Raw genomic sequence first — 18,065 nt, 5'->3', positions numbered from 1 at the left:
GAGGTGTTCCTGCGCAGTCCATCGCTCCTAGTCAACGCATCAGTTCGGGCATGGGAGGCACAGCTAAAGGACCAGTCCGATAGCCCAGTGCTACCAATACTGTATGAAGCTTCGGGAGGGAGGTTTGCTAACATTCCACGCCACACTCTGCTAGTGGGCCTCCGTTACACATGTCCAGTGAAGACTACTCACCTTCCTGGCCAGCCACCCAAGATGGCGGATGTCCCTGCTGCCTGCGATGCCGCTCCATCCGGCGACGGCGTGCTGCCGCAGCTCTGCCAGGTAGCGGCTGCAGAGGCCGGTGGCGGCCGCCTGCGTCTGGGAGAACCAGGCCTGCGCAGACGCCGCGTCCTTACAGCGCAGCACCACCGTGTGCCTGGCATCTGGGGAGTGCAGCTCAAACTGCCTGGCAAGTGGGGAAAAAAAAACTAAAACATCAGATCACACCAAGCTAGCATTTTTATCCAGAGTGATGTACTGTACAGTCATTTGGGCAGTGTAGAGTAAGTAGAGCAGGTCACTAATTTGTAAATTGCGACAGGTATGTGTGAGTCAAGTCACAAGTTAAGACACATTTCACCAAGTCCAAGGCCAAGTCACACCCCAGTCAAGTCGAGTCCAAGGGTGCAGTCCATTATCCTAACCCCCATCCTCGACCTGTACTTGTGGCCTCGCGCTTTGCTGAAATTTCCCTGTTGTCAGCCTAGCCACAATTATTGGGGACTTTTCCCCATTCAACATCACAATTGCAGATGAGAAATTGATCTTTGAACTGCGCTGTTGCAAGATATTGAATTAAAATTCTGTCATCAATGACGTCTTCACAAGGCCACAAGGGAGGAAGGGATTCACGATAATGCAAGTCTCTTTTGTTCCCGTCCTTAACCAGTCATCGTGTTTTTAAAGGTACACCGTGTGAGATTTTTATTCGTTTATTTCCAGAATTCATGCTATCCATTCACTAATGTTACCTTTTCCATGAATACTTACCACCACCATCAAATTCTAAGTATTCATTATGACTGGAAAAATTGCACCTTTCATACATGAAAAGGGGGATCTTCTCCATGGTCCGCCATTTTGATAGCCATTTTTAGCTGCAAAAATAACTGTACTTGGGCCCTACAAGAAAATATTTCATGAAGTTTCATGAAAAGATCAAATTTGGCAATAGGCAGACCAGTTTCAATGAGCAGCATAGTTGCAGTACCTTTTTTGACCATTTCCTGCACAGTGTCCCCTTCTAATTTTGCCAAAACAAGTCTGAAGTAATCAACATTGTGTGATGCTATGTACTTATGTCCACATCTCTAGTAGGTAGGATAGAGTCCATAGAGCACAGGGAATGTTTATACAGTACACATTGGTCAAGGAGACTTCAGTGAGAGAGCAAGGAAGAAGCATTAGCTATTCACCCTACAATGCATGTATACACATTTCTTTCTACTTGGTTGAGCTGGATTTGATCCCACAACTCTCTCCAGCCCCCTAAACATTTGACCAAAGCTGCCCGACTCAGACTGATATTCAAAACACCCAGAAACGCCAAGGTTATTTTTTTTTTACATACATATGAGTCATTGTTGTACTGATGTGTTCAGTAAGATGAAATACTTCAATATCAAACTGCCCTAGAGGCCCCGACCTCAAAGAGATAAAGACCAAGTGCAATACTGGGGTGGATTTCTCGAAACCAAAGTTGCTTACTACATTAGCTACTTTGTTGTTTTCAATGCATTTTCCCATTTGCAACTACCGAAGTTTCTAACAGGCTAACAACTTCTCTTTTGAGAAATGCACCCCTGAGACGGTCCCTGCAACAGTACAGAGTGTAGGTGTTAGCCTGAAACAGCGCCCCATCAGCCCGCTACAGTGCAAGAGTACAGTACAGTACAGTACAGAGGAGTGCGGTGCAGTGCAGTACAGTGGAGTGCGGTACAGTAGAGTAAAATACGGTACAGTACAGTACAGTACAGTAAATACAAATAATTGTGCTAAACAATTCACAATCTTCCCTTTCCTCAGCAGTTTAAGTGGAGGGCCATAGAGAAACACACAGTGGGGTTCTGCATGAGCATTGGGTAGCAAGTCTGCTCTGTACTCACAATGGCTCAAGTGGAGGGGAATGTATTGCGCTTAGCATAACCAACCTTTTCACAGTATAGACTAGTGGTGTCAACAATAATCGATTCGGCGATGCAATGCAATGCGGGGCATGGACGATCCAATTCAATGCGGCAAGTTCCAGAATCGATGCTGCAATTTTTTTAAGTTTCAATTACTTCCGTGGATATTTCGGGAGCAAATGAATGTTAAATGAAATAAAAGCACTTCAAAGCATTGCAAGACTGATACAGACTGATACAGAAAACAGCCAATAAATTGTTGCTCAGTATCCGACTACTTGTATTGCCTCATCATGACAGATGAAACATTTGCTTTGCTTTCAGTAGAAATGTAATGCATTGCAATGCACTGTAGAATTGAACCGGATCGAATCGAATCGCTACCTCCCGAATCATAATCGAATCGAATCGTGAGGGCAGTGCCAATGCACACCACTAGTATAGACCAATGACAAAAATATTGTTTCAACTCGATATTATGAAATTTGATATTGTTTGACAGTAATATTAATATCACGATATAAATTCGATATATTGCACAGCCCTAGAGTGCCGCACAGCACAGCACAGTACAGTGCAGCGGAGTGGTCAGGTTAGCACGTCTCCTGGCCCATTCATCATTTGTAGAGCCACAGCTAAGCCCAGCACTCCACTTGCCTCTATCAACTCCAGGTGCTCTCCGCAAGTAAAAATAGACACTCTCGTACGCCAGCAAGAGGGAAAAAAGGAAATAGAGAGGGAAAAAAGAGAAAAAGACAGTTGACAGAGAGGAAGACAGAAGCCAGATGCCATATGGAGCTGAAGAGTGCTTGTGTGTGACGGAGAAGGAAAAGAATAATGGGGGGAGAGAGAGAGAGAGAGAGAGAGAGAGAGAGAGAGAGAGAGCGAGAGAGAGAGAGAGAGAGAGAGAGAGATAGAGAGAGAGAGAGAGAGAGAGAGAGAGATACTGTGTGTGTGTGTGTGTGTGTGTGTGTGTGTGTGTGTGTGTGTGTGTGTGTGTGTGTGTGTGTGTGTGTGTGTGTGTGTGTGTGTGTGTGTGTGTGTGTGTGTGTCTAAAATAGCAGGGGGGGGGGGTAGACAGATTTCCTGGAAAAGACCCAGAGCCTTTTCCCCTTTAAGGACATTGAGGGCTTGAACATGAGAACTTTCCTGCGCATTAGAAATGAGCCAAATTTAGCCCAGAGCGCTATAGAAGTTCATCCTCTTGCCTTTTGTGGGTAAAAACACACAGAGACATGAGGCCTCACAGTCAGCCATGATTGAGAGTGTAAGCACTCTTCTAATTTACGACCTCTTAAGAAACAATTCACATGTTCAGCTAGATTTACAACGCTCTTTGTTTAACACACAGTGTTCTGATTAGAAGAACGATTGGGTGATAGGCATTCATGTGTAACATGTTTATTATAACAAAGACTTCCAAGTACAGAGTTTCCAATTAAGTTTCTGCCCACGACGGAGGTCTTTGCCTCATTTAGTGTGTGTGTGTGTGTGTGTGTGTGTGTGTGTGTGTGTGTGTGTGTGTGTGTGTGTGTGTGTGTGTGTGTGTGTGTGTGTGTGTGTGTGTGTGTGTGTGTGTGTGTGTGTGTGTGTGTGTGTGTGTACAATTGAGTAAAAGTTTGCTCATCTCTGTGTGTGCAGTCATGCATTGCATACACGTCCATGCGTTGCGCTGCCCATGTGTATGTGTATGTGTATGTGTATGTGTATGTGTATGTGTATGTGTATGTGTATGTGTATGTGCATGTGTGTGTGTGTTTATGTGTGTGTGTGTGTGTGTGTGTGTGTGTGTGTGTATGCATGCATGTAGCAGGCCAATGTGAGTTGCTATATTTAGACTGTAAGGTGGGCCTGGGGCCAGATGTTTTCCGGAGAACATAAATCCCCCCTACTGCTAGAGCTGCAGCTGGGGATGGGGGTGATGTCAGGCCAATCGGAGAGCTAGGGGATGACATCAGGACTAATCAGAGAGCTGGGAGATGACCTCAGGACCAATCAGAGAACTAGGGGGTCATGTCATTGCCAATCAGAGAGCTATGGGATTACATTATGACCAATAGCATAAAAAAAATATGACATCAGGACTAATAGGAGAGAAGGGGATGACGGCAGGACCAATCACAGAGCTAGGGCATGGTGCCATGGCCAATAGCAGAGGAGGCGATGACCTTAGGGCCAGTCAGAGAGCTAAGATATGACCTCAGGGCCAATCAGATCAAGTCAGAGTAGCACATTCTGTATATTATTATTACTGTACCAATGCTCCAGCTACTGGGCCACAGAGAGGGTGCTTCAGCCTCAAGATAGACCTGCACAACTTCCTACGAAGGCGTAGAGTGAGCAAAGACGGCCCAATCATATATCAGCATGAAATGGTCTTTATTGCATCACAGCATCATCCTTCAAATTCTATATTTATACTAGATACAGGGTTCCATAGAGACGGCTGCTTCAGCCTCAACACGGCCGGATTGGATTCCCCATGACAGGATAGGACACAGTGTAGTAACCCAATCAGCATGAAAGGGATAACTCTTTTATTGCTATTGTACCCTCGCATCAGCAAAAGGACATTACCATTCACTAGCTTCTGTTTAATTTGGATGTATAATGTCAGTACAGTACTACTGTACGATGCTGCAAAAAACTGGACAGAAAATCATATAGGGGCAATGGAGCATCAATGAAAATTAATCAGTCAAATTAATTTTATATTGAGTGTAGCAATTACAGTAGTTCACAACTACATGAAATACCTAGTGTATCCACACAATAAAAACAGCAAAGTATTATGGACTATAATTCATCTGTTTTATTACCGTTATGTACATACAGTAAATTATACTAGCAATTATGTAAGCCATTAACACAGAAAGTAACATGCCTCGATTTCTTGCTATCCAAACTTTTCAACAGAATGCAGCAGTGGCATTGACAGTGCCTCCCTGTGGGACGTCCCGTTGTGAGGTCTGATCTAAGCATATTCTGGCAGCGCTGCCATCACTTTTGGGCAGTGGGCAACGGTGCTTATTAGGCGACTTTTGGCTTTGATATGCAAAATGTGCCTGTTTAAAAGGGAGAACTTCAGAACGTGTTTCAAGGGAAAGAAGGCATTGTGAGCCTCTCCCCATGCCCCATCCCCCACCCCCCATCGCTCCGCAGCGCAGCACAGTGCACTCCATTAGGCCTGCTGAGAGTGTCATATTAAGGGGCTTGTTGTGAATAAGCTTCTGTTTAGAATAATGAGGCACCCTGCAGCTCGTAACAGTGAAGCGCAATAACAAACGAGAGCAGGTGCAAAACTATAACCAGTCATGCCGCGTCTGTTTATTATTCAAAACTACAAAAGGCAACCTACAGTACACTCAATCAAGCAATCAAGCTGAGGGTGAAAGGCAAATCTCGGGACAAAAGACCCCCTTGTAATTTCCTGGCAGGTTCAACTTCAGGTAACTGGAATACTAATGCAGCGGCTGCTGCAGCTTCCTGGGGATGTCTTGAGAATGAAAACTTAGTTTGCAGAAAACCGGTGCGCCAAGAGGCATGGAGCGGAGCCACCACAGACTGCTCATACCCCCAGAAATGTTAATTCTTATGACATAACCCAAGCAGTGTTATTTCACCGCATGCATGCCCTACTTTGTACTAGTAGCCTACCTCTATGCCACCATGACACATAAATACTGTATCCTTGCTCAAGTGCGCTTTCTGAATGAAATGGTTTAACTGCTGAGACAACTTAGAAAAAAAAGAAATCAATCATAGTTTTTCACTATGGTGCTGACGCCGGTATAAAAAACCTTAACCTTGTGACAGTCAGCCTGTTCAAAATCACCAGACTACCCATTTAAAACCTACCACAAGTCTGGACTAGTGACATATTTGGCCTATATCATGTGAGCCGGTTCAGTGAGGTTCACTGCCCAGAAATGTCACTATTCCAGGTCAAGATAGCATTGGTTTAAGCCAACCAGTCAGTCAACCAATCAGTCTCCTAAAACAATCACACAACTTGCACAGACAACAGACCGAGGGCAAAGGTCACGGCCAGATCTCAGGGGTCATGGGCAAAGGGCAAATGCCAAAGGTCACTGGTAGAGGGCACGATGCTGGTTTCTGTAACACCTGTTCTGTCAGAGAGTAGAGAAACTGCATTCAGAGCACTGTGTGATTCTAGTACGTATAGGACTGTACTGCATGTTTAGAATTTTAGGGAGGCAAGGATATTGTTGCGCTCTAGATGTTTAGAGAAATAAGCAGGTGTGTCGACCAAAAAGAACAGTTCAGGGTGAGAGCGGGTTCACATACCAAATAAGACAGTAAGGTCAAGCACAAGGAGTTTTTTATGTGCACAGAGAGCACTGATGATGGCAGAAACCTGAAACGTCTGCTCTAACCTGCACTGAGAAAAATAAGAAGAACTCCTTGTGCTTGACCTTAGTGTCTTATTCAGTGTGCGAACCTGCTCTTACCCTGTATAGAATTTTAACCATTGAAGCCCAGGTAATGTGCATCTGTGTAAAGCCCTAGCACTGGTAGGATACCCATAGTACAGCAATCAATAGATTTGTTTGTAGTCCTGTACACAAAGAATGTATGATAATAATAACCTTGACCCTTGACCCAAAGGTCACAGGCAGCTGCATGGGTAATGCGCCAGGGCTGGTACCTGTTCATAGTAAACAAATAAGGTTTTCCTAATACTGTACATACTAATACTGTAGGCAGGTTGTCAACAACCCAAGGTTACATGCAGCTGTGTGTGTTCATGAAGCCCTGGGGCAGATGGGATGGGATGGGATGGGTACCTGTTGTCGGGGTCGGGCGTGTTCATGCTACGGGTGATGTAGCACATCTTGAGCGGGATGCAGCGCCGGTCCCCCTGTAGGGAGAAGCTGGGGGTGGGCGTTGACATGGGGACGGGGCTGCTGGGAAAATCCAAGTGGGGGGGGCTGCCCAGTCGGGGTGACTCCGGTGGGGGTGTCTCCCAGCCAATCTCGGACACCGGCGAGCCCTTCTTCACGTAAGGAGTGGCCTCTCTCATGTATTTCACTAAACGCACACGCACACACACAAACACACACAACAAACACAAACACACACACATTAACCACCATGGCACATAAGGCTAAAAAAAAGTTTTCATTCAAACTTCTGTCTTTTCATTGGTAAGGTAGAACCCCATTGCTCAGAAGAGGCAACACTCTAACAGAAACGTTTCAGGCAGAGTCTCTTATTTCAATACTCTCTCTCTCTACATCTATATGACCTTGGAGAGTAGACAGAGGTCACAGGAACTTGGCAGAGGCTTGTTCCACATGAGTGTAAAGACTTGCTTCATACTCCATCTGTACAGAGTAAAGATACTAAATTTGCTTTTCCTTATCATATGCAGGGGTCACACTGACCTTTATACTGACTGAATAAAATAATTAAGTTACTAGACAAAGCAAATGCCAGATCTCACTGAATTCTTAACTATTTCCCTAAAAGAGTTTAAATAATGTGCAGGACAATATCATTGTGATAATGGAGCAGGACAGTGTAGGTTTTAAAAGGTATTTGTTTTTGAATGACAAATCCCTGGCAATGCTAAAATCCTAACAGGTTCCCCTTAAGTACCATATCGTCATACCTAAATCAGGTAATGCACTCTAATCTCACACACATCTAGCTGCATACAAAGTTGCAGACCACCATCCGGGAGGGTGGGGGAGTTGACACACATGTGCTCCTCACAGCAGTCATACACACGTCCTGGTCCACACATGCTTGGGGACAGTGCACAGCTGTTTAACAAATTAGCTTGGCCGTGCTGCGGTCGCCTCATTCTTGTTAAAGCCCTGATGTTCCGCCTTAATAACTTGCTGGCATTTCCAGACGATAAACAGCTACAGCTGTCGCCGCCACATGAAAGAGGCCGATGAAAAAAACAACAACTCACAATTGACTGAAAAGGAAATGACTTTTTACTTTCTTTGAGACGGAGTAGGAAGTAGTGTTCAGTCACGTTAAAAACAAAATACTGGAGGGGTTGAGGTGGTGCATCATGCTGACGCTTCGTACCATTGGAGCTTGCATGGGACCCAGGTTAGAGTCCAGCCTGGGATATATCCCCACCCCATCTGTCTCTCTCTCTTTCTCTCTCTCTCTCTCATAATCTTCACTGTCCTAGTATCCACAATAAACGGACAAGTAGAGTGAGCAGTGTTTCTGCCACAGTAGCATTAGGTTACAATACATACAGTGCCTTAGGCATCCATTCACTCGATCCCTTACTTCTGTTGCACAATAGCTTACTACTCTGACCTAGTGTAAACATTAAAATCCTTCTCTGGGATCCTTGTGTTTGACATTGTGCTATCTGGTAGACCTGCTTGCCCCAAGGTAGGTGTGCGTGTGTGTGTGTGTGTGTGTGTGTGTGTGTGTGTGTGTGTGTGTGTGTGTGTGTGTGTGTGTGTGTGTGTGTGTGTGTGTGTGTGTGTGTGTGTGTGTGTGTGTGTGTGTGTGTCTGTCTTTAGGGAGATTAGATTCTGCCCGCGTGAGAGCAGGAAACTGGTCAGTCCTGTACAGAGAACGGGAGCAAGACCCAGCCACTAGACACACAGACACACACACATACACACACACGCACACGCGCACACACACCACAAAACACTAAAGTCACGCGACACATACAGCAAACACATGGTTTACATACCAGCAAAGCAATACTCGCTTAACCTAAGCTAACCATACACTCTAAATTGCTGCCGAGTTGGTTTGGGGAGTGTTTGAGAAGTGCTCTTGGAGTGAAAACACCTGCTCCATACAAACAGTTTTAGCTGTGCTAGCACTGCAAACTTAAACAGATAATCCTTAATAATTTCTGAGGTCAGGGATTTTTTTTCTTCTTCTTCCAGAAGTGTTTTCAGAACAGTTTGGCAAGAATAGAACACCAAAAAAGTATTGTAGAGCACCCCGTCCGCCCAGCATTTCTCACAAATAATTCGTCCTAATTTCTTTCTGTATTTTTTTAAATGAACTATTCATATCCTCCTCTTAGATAATGCATAAAGGCCTCTAAATAATGCACATCATGACTTGAAATGACTAGCTGACTGATGCGCGGTGGAGGTTTTTAGAACGATATTACACAGGGCCCCAGGGCAAGACACTGATGGGACCCCAAGTACGGCCTGCCATGGTCATAATGGGGCCCCCACCACCAATACAGGAGGGCCCTGGGCCCCAGGGCAAATGCCCTCTTTGCCCTCCCTAAAGCTCCGCCCCTGCGTTCGATTCATGACTTGACTACAAGGCAGCCGGGTCGGGCCCCTTTGATATAGGCAAGACATGGCGACTGGCCCCTCATTATCTGGGATTGTGCATGCCGTCTCTGTCCCAATCAGGCCGGGTTTGATATGACACTGCCTCCTGAGACTCACACACACATACCTTCAGAGTGACATCATACGACTGTGCACTGCATATACGCATGTGTATTGTGCAAGCTTGTTTGTGTTAATGTGAGTTTGTGTGTGTGTGTGTGTGTGTGTGGCAGGCTGCAGCTACAGTGCATGTGGATGAGCTCCTAGTGTGATTGTGTGTGTGTGTGCGCGTGTGCGTGTGCGTGTGTGTGTGTGTGTGTGTGTGTGTGTGTGTGTGTGTGTGTGTGTGTGTGTGTGTGTGTGTGTGTGTGTGTGTGTGTGTGACTGGCATGCTGCAGCTCCAGTGTGTGTGTGTGTGTGTGTGTGTGTGTGACTGGCATGCTGCAGCTCCAGTGTGTGTGTGTGTGTGTGTGTGTGTGTGTGTGTGTGTATGTGTGCTCGTCTTGATGAGGTGCTTTGGGGTCCACTTCCCACCAATTACACCCTGACATCACATCACATCACAACGCTACACTCCCTCAAAGGCACTGGTGTGCGTGTGCGTGCGTGTGCGTGCGCGTGTGTGTGTGTCTGACATCACATCAGATTACTACACTCCCCCGAAGGCATGGCCGACAGCAGCCGGAGATAACAACCATGTAGAGTGTCAATGAAATATGCACCACGGCGCACAGCACTGTGTTTAAGCTCGTAAAAATCACACATGCCTCTGCGCTGCTGTGCCATGTACGTATGCGCCAGGTTTTACAAGAGATGGACAAGAGCGGTACTATACACTCTATTAAATAAAATACACATATTTCACACAGAGCAATTCATTTCACTACATGCTTCACGAAAGTGACTATTAGGGCTAAGTTGAAAAGATCGATTCACAATGCAATATCGATTCACGTTCGAAAAGTGCAATATCGATTCAAAACTCTGTGGATTGATCTTTTGCGGATGATTATAGGCCTTTTTTTTCAACCACATCCTGTAGCTCTCTTCCACATTCATGTAGGCTACATGCACAAACACACACCGCCTGTTCATGTAAATAGTGCCAGTCTTTTCCCACCGCTCTCTCAGACCAAGGCATTTCATGTTTGTATGGGCTTCAGAGGCTGAGATAGGTAGGTTTATAGCCGGTCTTAGAATTCTAGGCATAAATGGGTTAAAGTGGCATACCAGCAATACAGAAGATCAATATCGAATCGAATCAAATCAGATCGTGTAGCCCAGTAAACCAACGCCACCCGCTGGACACCAAGTTTTTTTGTCTGCGAGTGGTCTGGCCTCGGACGGCCAAACATTTTGAACACATTGCCCTGAATCTGGCAAACCAATCACAACACAGAGATTTGTTTTGAATCAAAGCAGGCAGTGTTCTGACGGAGTGACAACGAAGCTTGCAATGCTGGGAAAGCACATCAACGAGAAAGATTGGTCAGAGCAGGGGTCAGGAACCTATGGCTCTAGAGCCACATGTGGCTCTTTTGGGAACTGTATATGGCTCTTACCTACCTAGGATTGCAAACCATGCCATCTCTTGAAATATGGAATCGTCCTGTATTTATAAATAAAAGTACGGGTTCCATATTGAGTTGAAACGTTACAAGGGAGGTTAAAAAGTGTAACAGTAAAATGCAGGAAATTACATCTAAAAATATACTCCCAGACCAACGCCATGATGAAATTGACAGTTGGCAACCCTACTTACCAGCTATGAAGAAAAGTGTTTTTAAAATGGTATGGCTCTCATGAAAAATTATTTTAAAAAATTTGACGTTTACGGCTCTCTTCACCAAAAAGGTTCCTGACCCCTGGGTCAGAGCATTGGCCTATAGGGTCATTTCACGTGAAATCAGACACTTTGGGACCCGACCGACCCGGATTTCAATCATACTTGGTGTGCCTTTTTAGTAGCAAGGTAGCACCCCAGAACTGCATTGGTTTGAATCTGACACTAACATTAAGGGAGAAACAGACTAGGAAAAGTTCACATGTGAGGGTAGGACACTATACAATCAGCCTTGAATATATCAGTCAGTGTTAGTCACAAAAAGATGCCTGTGGTATTGTTTGAAAGCTCTTTTCTGGCTCTACATATTACACAATCAGCTTGGAATACAACAACTCTCAGAATATGAATTATGATAAATTGAAAAATTAAAAATTGAATATCTAAAAAAACTATATTTTAAAATGGCCAGTTCCTTGTCCAAACGTAGCCGGCAATGTCATTAGCATTACATTACATTATTAGCAACACCTCAAATGCTGGTGTTCGGTTTTTTATTCACTTCAGAGAGAATTTGACTCACATATGGCATCATACAGACCACTTACTAATAATATGGTAATACCATAGTAGCATCACATGACAAAACAAAAACAAAACAAAAATGGTCAGTGTCCATGGTCCCAGGTTTCAGAAACTAAGGCAGATGTCCATTTATACACACCAAATGATGATATGTGAATGTTTGAACATTCCTTCTCTGTGTACCTGTGTCATCTTCCCTTTACCGTACTTTAAAGAGATAATCAATGGCTACACTCTCATTTTGTACTCTACCAGTGCATTTGAAGCAGCAGCTGTGTCTTTTGTAGATAATGTATAAGTACGTCCCGTTGCAGTTATAGGTTCCACTACCAGAAGCACATCCTGATGATCCATGACAAGTCTATCTGGTCTGAAGGGAAAAGTGAAGGATGGAGATGGTCCATGAGGATGCAAGAAGTTCAGTTTCACCTCTCCAGTGCTCGGCATACATTCCTCAACACATGCTAGCCACCAGTTGCCATCATATACAGCTACAACATACCCTTTGATGCTTGAAAATGTAACACATTCCTTTACTGAGCTCACTCTTTCAACTCTGCCTTCTCTGAATGCTGAAAGAGTGAGCTCAGTAAAGGAATGTGTTACATTTTCAAGCATCAAAGGGTATGTTGTAGCTGTATATGATGGCAACTGGTGGCTAGCATGTGTTGAGGAATGTATGCCGAGCACTGGAGGTGAAACTGAACTTCCTGCATCCTCATGGACCATCTCCATCCTTCACTTTTCCCTTCAGACCAGATAGACTTGTCATGGATCATCAGGATGTGCTTCTGGTAGTGGAACCTATAACTGCAACGGGACGTACTTATACATTATCTACAAAAGACACAGCTGCTGCTTCAAATGCACTGGTAGAGTACAAAATGAGAGTGTAGCCATTGATTATCTCTTTAAAGTACGGTAAAGGGAAGATGACACAGGTACACAGAGAAGGAATGTTCAAACATTCACATATCATCATTTGGTGTGTATAAATGGACATCTGCCTTAGTTTCTGAAACCTGGGACCATGGACACTGACCATTTTTGTTTTGTTTTTGTTTTGTCATGTGATGCTACTATGGTATTACCATATTATTAGTAAGTGGTCTGTATGATGCCATATTTGTGAGTCAAATTCTCTCTGAAATGAATAAAGAACCGAACACCAGCATTTGAGGTGTTGCTAATGACATTGCCGGCTACGTTTGGACAAGGAACTGGCCATTTTAAAATATAGTTTTTTTAGATATTCAATTTTTAATTTTTCAATTTATCATAATTCATATTCTGAGAGTTGTTGTATTCCAAGCTGATTGTGTAATATGTAGAGCCAGAAAAGAGCTTTCAAACAATACCACAGGCATCTTTTTGTGACTAACACTGACTGATATATTCAAGGCTGAATGTATAGTGTCCTACCCTCACATGTGAACCTTTCCTAGTCTGTTTCTCCCTTAATATTAGTGTCAGATTCAAACCAATGCAGTTCTGGGGTGCTACCTTGCTACTAAAAAGGCACACCAATTATGATTGAAATCCGGGTCGGTCGGGTCCCAAAGTGTCTGATTTCACGTGAAATGACCCTATAGGCACAGGCACGGTTTGAAAGACAACAGGTTGTTCTCATCAACAATCTTCAGATGTACTATTCATCGGGGCCAGACTAAATTACACATCCAATCTCACATTTAGGCTGGTTTATCAGGCTACAGATCGTGACCTTCTGGATTGTAATCGAATCGATCCTGGAAATCTGGATCGATTCCCAGCCCTAGTGACAATATGACCAATAAGCTATCCTTCTAGCCTTGACATACTCGGGTATTCCTCGCAAGTGACCACAGCTGCTCTTGAAAGGAAGGTAAAATATTCAAGCCAACCGTGTGGGTTTAGTTTTTCGCTTTCAAGTATAAAACAAACTCCCTCCGTCTCAGTGAGTCCGCTGACTGGCATATCTATGATCTTCAAGTAGATGTGTAAGCTTGTTGCCATGCCACTCCGGAGAGGTTTATTCCGCCTACACTGGAGACTGAGATGCTTTAAAGACTCGCCACTAATAATTCATTACTCACACACACTCACGAATGAGAGCTTGTGCTCTTCCTTCATCTCTGTAATTGAATATTTACTTGAAGACAGCGCTTCTCCCTCAGTCAAGATTATGTGTATGCCCGGTTGCGTAAGTCTAACCAGAGACGGTCAAAAGGCAGAACTTAGAGATTCTTTGATCTGGCTTACAATTCAATAAAAATATACAGTATGTCCTTAGTAGGCTACACATTTGACGCATGTCTTTGCCAATGTTCTTCTTAAAGCAATATTCAGTATCCAGGACCGTGTGAAGCCAATGAAGTGTCACCGAGCACGATATGTCACAGGTGGCCCCATTAGGAAAACTATTCTTTAAGTTTGTGTCATGTGGTGCCCTTACCCGTCATGAATGGCTAGGGCCCCTGGACACTATGCCACTGGCCCTTATGGTAAGCCTGGCCCAGTGGTGTAGTCTACTTATTTATGGTGTGTATACTGTATATTTGAGTATTTTTTGAAGTGGGTATACAGTATGTATTTGTGCTATTCAAAACAATGGATCAATCAATTTTAAGTGGGTATACTGAAACCCCTGAAATTTAGAAGTGGGTATACTCCATATACCCGCGTTCTACGTAGACTACACCACTGGCCAGGCCCTGTCAGTAGCAATAGATTGGTTGCCCCAGAGATTGAAAGCAGAGTTGTCATTCATTCGAGCTAGAGAGAGATGGGCCGCTCCTCCAGACCTACAGTACTTAGTGTGGTTGTACAGGGCATCGCAAAAACACTTTAAATATATGTACGTAGCGTAGGTATATATCAACATTCATGTAATTTTCAAAGTGTAATAGAATTTACAGACATCACTTAAATGTTTTTTTTATTATTAACTTACACTTCACAGACACTTTTATCCAGAGTTGCTTACAGTTATTTACAGGGTATTGGTTACAGTCCCTGGAGCAATGTGTGGTTAGGTGCCTTGCTCAAGGGCACTTCAGCCATGGATGGAGGTGTAGTGTAGGGAGAGGTAAGGGCGGGATTTGAACCTGGAACCCTCTGTTGATCTTCTTAAGTCCACCTCCCTAACCCTTAGGCCATAGCAGTTTTGCCCCCAACTATTTTGACATTGATGACTTAAGAGCATGAGACAGTCTGACAATCATTGATAGTGAATGCAGCTGAAAGTGAATGCATAAAAATTCCAAAAGAATTGTGTGTGATTAAAATTGTCAGCACATGTGGTGACAAAAGAATAAATTGATGTCTGTAATTTCAGATCTGTGGTTAGAATGACATGTGAACATGGCCAGATACATGAACGCTCTCCAACAGTGAGAGCATTCTTCATTATGGGCGTCTGGAAAATAGTGGGCTTTGTTAGCTGAGGGGAGAAATAGAAAGAGAAAGTAGCCTAATTGGGCTTTAAGAGGAAAAGTGACTAATGAGGAAAATGTAGGCTAAGCTTTGAAAACAGATTAGTGGAAAATACCTCTTCAGACCCAGGTAGCCTACAAAAATATGGTTTTGATCAGCTAAAACAACAGGAGAGAAATCGCAGACCGTAAACAGCTGAGAGCTGACAAAAAGTTGTGAACTTGGCCAACAACAAAAAGGCAACACACACAGATAAGCATCTCAAACTTGTAACGAACCTATGGAAAATTGAAAAACGTGCTTCTGATTAACCGGTCATTCTCTTTTTGGCTTTCCCTCCCCAACTCACATGGACACCATTGAGGTTTCTCCTCCTGGTTTTTTAAAAAAAAAAAATAAGTTTAGCTGTACATATTTGCAGTGGTTCTTTTAGGCAGCTTATTTTGTCAGCCATTAATGGCAATGTCATCGTGATGATTTCTGACAGGATTGATGGGTGTGGAGCCTGGCTGACATCTAAAAGGATGCGTAAACATTACTCCAGGAAGCCCTGGAGTGAAACGTGAGACAATTGTTGAAATGAATGTAAAACACACAGCTTTGCAGTTCTATGGTTTAATTAGCACATGTATAAATCACATCATCATAAATTGACACAATTCATCTAAATACAAACTCCACTTCCTATTTTAATCTACCGGTGCTAAGGCAGGCCCAGTGTATTAATGAACATAACAGCTGCAAAAACACAAAAGAGGATTTCCTGATGTGAGTCAAACCCAAACCCACCTGCACTCAGTGAAAGAGATGGCCTGTGGGAGACACGTCTCTGTCCCCCTGCTTGCCCAACTGTTAGACAGCTTTCAACATTAAAACTGACTGACCTCAGACATGCCACAGGTTTTTCGCTCACCAAAATATGCAAGCAATGACTGCCCTTTCAGAATATTTTACACCAATATGGAAGTCTATGCAACACAGCATTCCAATATCAAGAAATGAAACCATACATCTGTTAAATTTGTCAATAGGCTACAGTAAAGTTTATGTTCTAGGGTCCCAAGGCATTTCCACTGCTACACAGGCCACCTCATTAGGGAAACATTTTGGGCGATGATATCAAACGTTTTGCTGGAAAATGTCTGCTGGTTTACATAGGCTATTTGGTCATTATAACATAGGCCTACCGGATGAAGACATGATGCACCTATGGTTTTACAAACTGTACACAAAACACCTAGAACTAGACAACATTAAACATCAACCGCTGTGCAAAATTCACGCGGCCAATTAGTCTCGTGTTATGAAGACATTCCTGAGCGCTCGTGCGCATCGTGCGTAAAGCCTACATGCCACAGGGACACAATGTGACGTTTTCTGAAAGAAACAATCAGAACCATATGCCACCGTGATTCATTGCGGCAACGACCTGATTATTGCACTTCAGTCACTAGTAACGCTCAGTGGAACAAGCAACAGACTCGGTGCGAAAGCATAGGGCAGTCCGTCCGAAGCGCTCTGCATGAGGCAAAAATGCTGCATGCCATTGGAGTTCTCCCTACGCGGAAAATATTTGACTGGATTGTGCAAACCATTGCTTGAAAAATCTCCGTCGCACAGGGAAAGATTGTGTAACCCGACAAAGGTTTTACTTGGGTATGCTATGTTCCCTGAAACTTGCCAGGAGAAAACACCTCATCGGTGACAGCCTAGTAGTCTGTGGAGCTCTAGGCTTTTAGTAAAGCAGTGAGGTGTTTAAGCCTGGAGCACACCCCCTACCTTACATGACAGTAAGACATCACGAACAGGTGGTCAAGACACAGCTTCCCATCAGAATAACATATACAAATAATTACAAAAGTCAATGATGAACATTTTTACCTTCAAGTGTTACCTCTTTCCCCGCGCGCTTGAGTACTTGAACCGCCTCGTCATGAGTAGCGTCCCGCAAGTTCATCCCATTCACCGACAGTATCGCATCTCCCACGTACAACGCTTGGGTCTGGTCCGCAGCAAGACCCTTGAAAATCTTGCTGATGAGTATAGGCATTTTATTCTCTTTCCCGCCTTTAATACTAATCCCAAGTCCACCAACATCTTGTTTTACCACCTTGACGCATCTTTTTCTGTTCGCGATAGCCTCTGGCACTTGTTCTGGTAAATCCGTGAAAGCTGTTCGCACGCCTGTCGTCGGGCTGTTTGTAAGGTCCGGGTGAGTGGCGTTCGTTGGGTAAGATCCATTAGTAATCCCGTTCAAGTTCACTTTCTCTCCCACGTCTTCGCAGCTCAATGTCAGGGCTTCCTCGTTCAAGTTGGCCAGCACTTTGTGCCACCGATCCCGTACAAACACCTCCAGAAATCCACTTTTTTGCACTCTGTTACCAGATCCTGGCAATGCTACCGCCATCTTTGGAGCATAGTTTACAGTGCCATGTGATTAAACACGCACAGGACTTTCGACCCAAACTTTTGAGAGCTCAAATGGCTCAAATTCGCCGGGAAGTTTCTCTTTCTAACTCTCCATTTCTTTGCTGGGTGGAGCAACTGAGTAGAGAGCCTTCTCAATCAACCCCCATGAGTAAGTAGGAAGGAAGGTATTCACCCTTGAAGAACTCCCACCTTTTGCAGTCAGCTAACCTTTTCTACTTGTTGCTGGGGCATTCTGAATGGTTAACAATGTATCAATTGTAGGATTTTTTTAGCTGTTTATAACATTAAATATGCCTTCATTTGTTAATTAGAACAACCAGATTAAAAACTATGAATATAATTAGACAAAGAAATTATGATTAAACATTTAGGCTATGTATAAATATGGCATTAGGCTAATAGAAAATAAAGTTGTCT

At 43.9% G+C, this 18,065-nt stretch overlaps 1 protein-coding gene across 1 annotated transcript in view; it reads right to left on the bottom strand.

Moving 5' to 3' along the window:
• sntb1 (syntrophin, basic 1) overlaps positions 1 to 17,821 on the bottom strand; it is a 36,332-nt gene extending 18,511 nt beyond the window's left edge. Inside the window, exons 1-3 of the mRNA XM_063186023.1 lie at positions 17,100 to 17,821; positions 6,935 to 7,178; positions 193 to 406 (exon numbers count right to left, since the gene is read on the bottom strand). Of these exons, the coding sequence (XP_063042093.1) occupies positions 193 to 406; positions 6,935 to 7,178; positions 17,100 to 17,625 (984 nt within the window). The 5' untranslated portion in view covers positions 17,626 to 17,821. The remainder of the gene's footprint in view (positions 1 to 192; positions 407 to 6,934; positions 7,179 to 17,099) is intronic.
• Positions 17,822 to 18,065: the final 244 nt, after the last annotated feature.

Source organism: Engraulis encrasicolus, chromosome 2 (assembly GCF_034702125.1).
Source record: "Engraulis encrasicolus isolate BLACKSEA-1 chromosome 2, IST_EnEncr_1.0, whole genome shotgun sequence".
Lineage (NCBI taxonomy): Eukaryota > Metazoa > Chordata > Actinopteri > Clupeiformes > Engraulidae > Engraulis > Engraulis encrasicolus.
The sequence above is the reverse complement of the archived record's forward strand: the minus strand, read 5'-3'. Positions and strand labels throughout refer to the sequence as shown.